The sequence below is a fragment of the Salvelinus sp. IW2-2015 genome, linkage group LG3 (genome assembly GCF_002910315.2).
Source record: "Salvelinus sp. IW2-2015 linkage group LG3, ASM291031v2, whole genome shotgun sequence".
NCBI classification, from domain to species: Eukaryota; Metazoa; Chordata; class Actinopteri; order Salmoniformes; family Salmonidae; genus Salvelinus; species Salvelinus sp. IW2-2015.
This window is the reverse complement of record NC_036840.1, coordinates 25,857,891-25,864,669: the sequence shown is the minus strand read 5'-3', so window position 1 is coordinate 25,864,669 and position 6,779 is coordinate 25,857,891. Positions and strand designations below refer to the sequence as shown.

General features: G+C 41.1%; 1 protein-coding gene across 1 annotated transcript; it reads left to right on the top strand.

Annotated features, from left to right (window-relative positions):
- Positions 1-4,436: 4,436 nt before the first annotated feature.
- LOC111953584 (uncharacterized) lies at positions 4,437-6,116 on the top strand. The gene is made up of 5 exons (XM_023972965.2): positions 4,437-4,757; positions 4,967-5,317; positions 5,425-5,553; positions 5,668-5,717; positions 5,834-6,116. Exons 1-5 carry the CDS (start codon positions 4,499-4,501, stop codon positions 5,948-5,950), a joined length of 906 nt encoding a protein of 301 aa, XP_023828733.1. The 5' UTR covers positions 4,437-4,498; the 3' UTR covers positions 5,951-6,116.
- The last annotated feature ends 663 nt before the right edge of the window (positions 6,117-6,779 follow it).

Here is a 6,779-nt window from a genome sequence, read left to right as displayed (position 1 = left end):
GGAGTTGACAGCTTTAACCTGACCATATCCAAGACACAGTTTATTTATTTTTATTTAACCTTTATTTAACTAGACAAGTCAGTTAGGGGACTCAGCTACGTACTACTCTGCTGCTATTTAAATGGGCAAAGTCAAAGGTAACCTAACTGTAACGGAACTCTAATTCCTCCTCCTCCTCGGACGAGGAGAGGAGAGAGGGATCTGAAGACCAATGTGCAGCGAGGTATGATGCCATAATGATTTATTAAGCAAGACGAAGACGAAACGAAATACACTTGATAAACTACAAAACAAATAAACGATGAAGACAGACCTGGACACGAACTTACATATAACGTGAAGAACGCATGAACAGGTACACGACTACAAACAAACGCTACAGTCCCGTGTGGCACGAACATACATACAGACACAGGAGACAACCACCCACGACAAACAATGTGAAACAACCTCCCTATGTATGTCTCTCAATCAGAGGAAAACGAAAACACCTGCCTCTGATTGAGAGCCATACAAGGTCAATTAAACCTGACACTTAACATAGAACAAACAACACAGACTGCCCACCCAGCTAACGTCCTGACCCACTAAACACAACAATACAAAAGGAAAACAAGGTCAGGAACGTGACACTAACTTAGTTCTATATTTTGGATATTAATTTTGCATCCATGATATTCTAAATATACACTATAAATTGTGTATTGTAATTGTAAATAAATCTTGCAGGACAATACAATTTACAGAGCATGATATTAATATGTCACTCTTTTCAGATTTAGAGTCCAAGAGTATGTCTATTGTACAGCAGCCTTTGTCTGAGTCAGTCCAGCCAGGGGACTCTGTGACTCTGAACTGTACAATACACACTGATATCTGTGWAGGAAAACACAGTGTCTATTGGTTCAGACATGGCTCAGGAGAATCCTGCTCAGGAATCCTTTTCACCCATTGAGACAAGAGTGATCAGCGTGAGAAGATCCCTGAGGCTGGGTCTCCTACACAGAGCTGTGTCTACAACCTCCCCAAGAGGATCCTCAGCCTCTCTGATGCTGGGACTTACTACTGTGCTGTGGGGAGATACTGTTTGGGAACGGGACCAAGCTGGACATTCATAAGAACTGCAGAGTGAAGGAAAAGCAGCCAACAAGTGCTCAACATATGTGGGAACTCTTTCAAGACAGTTGGAATATCATTCCAGGTGAAGCTGGTTGAGAGTATGCCAAGAGTGAGCAAAGCTGTCATCAAGGCAAAGGGTGGCTACTTTGAAGAATCTAAAATATTTTGGTTACTATATGATTCCATATGTGTTATTTCATAGTTTTATGTGTTCACTATTATTCTACAATGTAGAAATTAGTAAAAAAATAAAGAAAACCCCTTGAATGAGTGTGTGTGTCCAAACTTTTGACTGGTAGTGTATGTCAGTAGACTYAATTGCTTTTCTGAAATCCCTGCATATGTTGCTACTTTTAGCATCAATAAAATTCCATTAAACAACTGATACTGGCTAAAATAGACTTGTTCCTTCTCTTGTGTTCTGTACATACAGTATGTCTGTATGAATGTGTGCAGAGGCCTTCTGCAGACCCAACCTACTGATAAATGCTAYTCCCACCCATGGTCACACCCACACAGRGAGATGTTRACAGGTACCTGCACTCTGTGGTCTGCTGTGAGCACAAAACAAGTCCGTCTCTACGCTTTGGACAGGCCTGCTGGCCTTTTACACACCCTGTGTCTCTATGTGGTTTTCAGCAGGATGTCTATGTGGTGTCACTCTGTTTTCTCTCATTCTTTCAATGTTGTTCACAACCATGACAATYAYCATCACAGTCCATTTATATACTGTATGCCATGTAGCCTGTATCTTGTCACTTACAAGATCATAGGTTTAGTTCATTCAAACTACAATCATTTGTTTACAGAGTTTAAAGAAGAAATTGTATCAATGTATATTAGGCTACAGTGAAGAGGCCTACCCACCGAGGTACACCCCTACTAAACGCTCAACTKGTAGCCTACATRTGAGTTAGTACATGAATGACAGGGATTAGACTGACTTTCATTCTGTAGGTGTTTACTCCACATACCCTCACAGTAATGCTCCACCCCTGTTCACTCTACAGTGGTGGCCAAAAGTTTTGAGAATGACACAAATATTAATTTTCACAAAGTCTGCTGCCTCAGTTTGTATGATGTCAATTTTCATATACTCCAGAAAGTTATGAAGAGTGATCAGATTAATTGCAATTAATTGCAAAGTCCCTCTTTGCCATGCAAATGAACTGAATCCCCAAAAAACATTTCCACTGCATTTCAGCCCTGACACAAAAGGACCAGCTGACATCATGTCAGTGATTCTCTCGTTAACACAGGTGAGATTGTTGACGAGGACAAGGCTGGAGATCACTCTGTCATGCTGGTTGAGTTCAAATAACAGACTGGAAGCTTCAAAAGGAGGGTGGTGCATGGAATCATTGTTCTTCTTCTGTCAGTCATGGTTACCTGCAAGGAAACACGTGCCGTCCTCATTGCTTTGCACAAAAAGGACTTCAAAGGCAAGGATATTGCTGCCAGTAAGATTGCACCTAAATCAACCATTTATCAGATCATCAAGAACTTCAAGGAGAGCGGTTCAATTGTTGTGAAGAAGGCTTCAGGGTGCCCAAGAAAGTCCAGCAAGCACCAGGACCGTCTCCTAAAGTTGATTCAGCTGCGGGATCGGGGGGCACAACCAGTACAGCAGGCAGGTGTGAGTGCATCTGCATCACAGTGAGGCAAAGGCTTTTGGAGGATGGCTTGGTGTCAAGAAGGGCAGCAAAGAAGCCACTTCTCTCCAGGAAAAACATCAGCGACAGACTGATATTCTGCAGAAGGTACAGGGATTGGACTGCTGAGGACAGGGGTAAAGTCATTTTCTCTGATGAATCCCCTTTCCGATTGTTTGGGGCATCTGGAAAAAGATTGTACGGAGAAGACAAGGTGAGCGCTACCATCAGTCCTGTGTCATGCCAACAGTAAAGCATCCTGAGACCATTCATGTGTGGAGTTGCTTCTCAGCCAAGGGKGTGGGCTCACTCACAATTTTGCCTAAGAACACAGCCATGAATAAAGAATGGTACCAACACATCCTCTGAGAGCAACTTCTCCCAACCATCCAGGAACAGTTTGGTGACGAACAATGCCTTTTCCAGCATGATGGAGCACCTTGCCATAAGGCAAAAGTGATAACTAAGTGGCCCAGGGAACAAAACATCGATATTTTGGGTCCATGGCCAGGAAACTCCCCAGACCTTAATTCCATTGAGAACTTGTGGTCAATCCTCAAGAGGCGGGTGGACAAACAAAAACCCACAAATTCTGACAAACTCCAAGCATTGATTATGCAAGAATGGGCTGCCATCAGTCAGGATGTGGCCCAGAAGTTAATTGACAGCATGCCAGGGCGGATTGCAGAGGTCTTGAAAAAGAAGGGTCAACACTGCAAATATTGACTTTTTGCATCAACTTCATGTAATTGTCAATAAAAGCKTTTGACACTTATGAAATGCTTGTAACTATACTTCAGTATTCCATAGTAACATATGACAAAAATATCTAAAGACACTGAAGCAGTAAACATTGTGAAAATTAATATTTGTGTCATTCTCAAACTTTTGGCCACGACTGTACATATCAGGACATGTTCTATGTACAATAGTCCCCCTACAGGTCATCAGGAGTACTGCCTGTAACTGTTYCATGGGGTGGGGATAAATCTATTTAAAGCACARGTTTGATACCAAGAGCATGGAGGTACATGATGTGTAATGTATAATTTAAAATGTACTGCATAGTTACCAGATAACATTATACTTTCAACCCACTTTAARGAAGGACATACATTTARTCTCWTTAAACACTGCCTCAGTATTGGACATCTTTGATTCAGTTGGTGCCTAAATAGTAAACTAAACAATGTTTAAATATATTTATCATCTAGACACCGCAAAGTGTGTATGCTTCACCCACCCTCTCCAAAATATCCTAAACAGTAAGCATTGGTTCACTTTGCATGGATTCTATGAGTGATTTTCAGTTACGAAGACCATGGTTGGCTGAATAAGGTGTTCACAAAAATGACGRGTCCAGTTCGACCAATCACCAATAACCCCAAAGTTGAGGTGTCGTCTACATGGGTGGAGTTTTTCCACTCAACACACAGGTTGTGAAGAGGACAACTTCAAAGATGATGGCACAGTGTCTGATACTGGCACTTCTTGTAGCGATGGGTAAGTCCAACTGTGATATTTCTCTGCTTAATTAAGGGATGTAGACTCAGGTACTTTATTGATGCAATTCATCAAATATATCTTTTTGGGTATATAAAGGACTTGTGTAAGTAATGGATCATGTCTCTGTGTGTATTCTAGCTGCTGCACAATCCTCAGAAATGCATCTTGTTAGAGCCAATGTTGGAGAGACAGTGACTTTGCACTGCTTCTATAGAGGCAACATGGCACGGTACTTCATGTGGTACAAGCAAACAATGGGTGACAATCCTCAACTTTTATCAGTCTTTTACAAGTATAACAAGAATGCAACATTTTTCCATGAATTTAAGGGTAACACTCGCTTCTCAGTGCAAAGCGGTGAAGGAATTAATCACTTAAAGATCTCAGCCATGCAGCTCTCTGATTCAGCCTCATATTACTGTGGGAACTCTTATGCCAACCAGGTGGAGTTTGGAGCAGGACTCATTCTCATTGTGAAAGGTACAACATCTGAATTTAGAGAGGAAGGAAATAGTAACTAATGTTCTGCACCTATAATGTTAAGGTTTTTTTTCACTTTATGTTTTGGATACAATGGCATAATAATGCRYTATTTGCATGATCAGATATGACTGTGTATGATTTCAACAATGTTAACTTGGGACACAACATTGGGAACAGATTTACTGACTWATAAATCCTCTTGTCAGGTTCAGGGTCCAGAAACATGACTGTGCTCCAGCAGCCTGTGTCTGAATCAGTCCAGCCAGGAGACTCTGTGTCTCTGAACTGTACAATACACACTGAGACCTGTGTAGGAGAACACAGTGTCTATTGGTTCAGACATGGCTCAGGAGAATCCCATCCAGGAATCATTTACACCCATGGAGACAGGAGTGATCAGTGTGAGAAGAGCCCTGAGGCTGGGTCTCCTACACAGAGTTGTGTCTACAACCTCCCCAAGAGGAACCTCAGCCTCTCTGATGCTGGGACTTACTACTGTGCTCTGGCCTCATGTGGGGAGATACTGTTTGGGAACGGGACCAAGCTGGACATTCAAGGTAGGTGATAGGGCTTGTATCTTTATTATATTTTACTAATCTTCTGTGTGGAATACACATTGACTTAGTGTTCTGAAGGTCCTTTATCAATGTTTGAATGTCCACAGGCCATAGGGCAGACCTTCTTCTCTTGGTGTACTGCCTTGGTGTAGGATTGGCTTTCTCGTTAATCCTGATCATTGTCCTTGCGTGCATCATGTACAAGATGAACCAGAGAAAGTGTCTGCAGTGCAGAGGTAAGTGACTACATTTTAGAAGTTGCTCTTTTTTAATATCACTAGCTACAGATGTATCTGTGTGGTCTGGTTTGGTATGTCTAAAAAAAAAATCTTTGGTGTGTTTCTTTTCAGGATCAGTCGCTCTGACGACATGTCCAGCAGTCRCTTCTACGGCTGCAGAGGTAAATACAATTCCTTACATTTTGTATMACCATAAAAATATGTATGAAAATGTTTATGTTAAATAATAACATCTGGTATTATTTCCCCCTCCCCCAATTATAATTGTTTCTCACAGGKCCAAGATGCAGACCATCTCCATTACGTAGCTCTGAATCTGAGCAACAAGAAGAACAGGTCTAGAAGACAGAGAGGTCACATGGAGACAGTGGTGTACGCTGGGATCAGACAGTAGAACTGGATGAAMGAAACAGTCCAATGAATTCTCTTTTTATCAACTCTCACTGTATTAACATTATTATCTGTATTACTGTAACATATTATTAATGTAGCTACTTGAATTAAGTGCATTGCTTCTCTGCCAAACTCATTTTAAACGGACTTGCTTGTAATAAGATGAATAAAGCATTTAACAACAGTCAAGACAAAGGAAGTTGAAGGTATTTATTTAGGCCATACTCAGGATCTTTAAAGGTGCAATATGCGGAAATCGCTATGCCATTTCCTGGTTGCTAAAATTCTAATAGTTCACCTAATTTCAGTTTATGTGACAAAACAACCAATGTATAGAAAATCATTGTTCCATCTAAACCGTTTTGAAATATCTTTTCAATAAGCAAAAATATTGTATTTTCAGCTGTTATAAACTAGTGTACAAAACCGAAAGTTGAAGCAAAATGCAAAAACTAAAATTAAGAACAGGAAGCTTAGAAATAGAGCTCCTAGAATAGATCTACCGCTTATTAGACTTGCTTTCAATGAGAATGAAAGATCTATAACTCAGATTTCTATGTGAATTTGGTCAGGTCGCCCAAAAAGGAACATATTGCAGCTTTAATTTGTAGTGTTAAACCGTTTTTTAATCTCTTCTCGTGCCACTAACATGCCCTCAAACACACAGCAACCTATTTACAGTAAGTCTGCAGTATGTGATGAACACAAGATGAGGATGTACCTGTGCTTTGTTAGCGCCTGCTAGCTTTGTACACAGGACCCTCTACTCTCGCTCTCTCGCTCTCTCGCTCTCTCGCTCTCTCGCTCTCTCGCTCTCTCGCTCTCGCTCT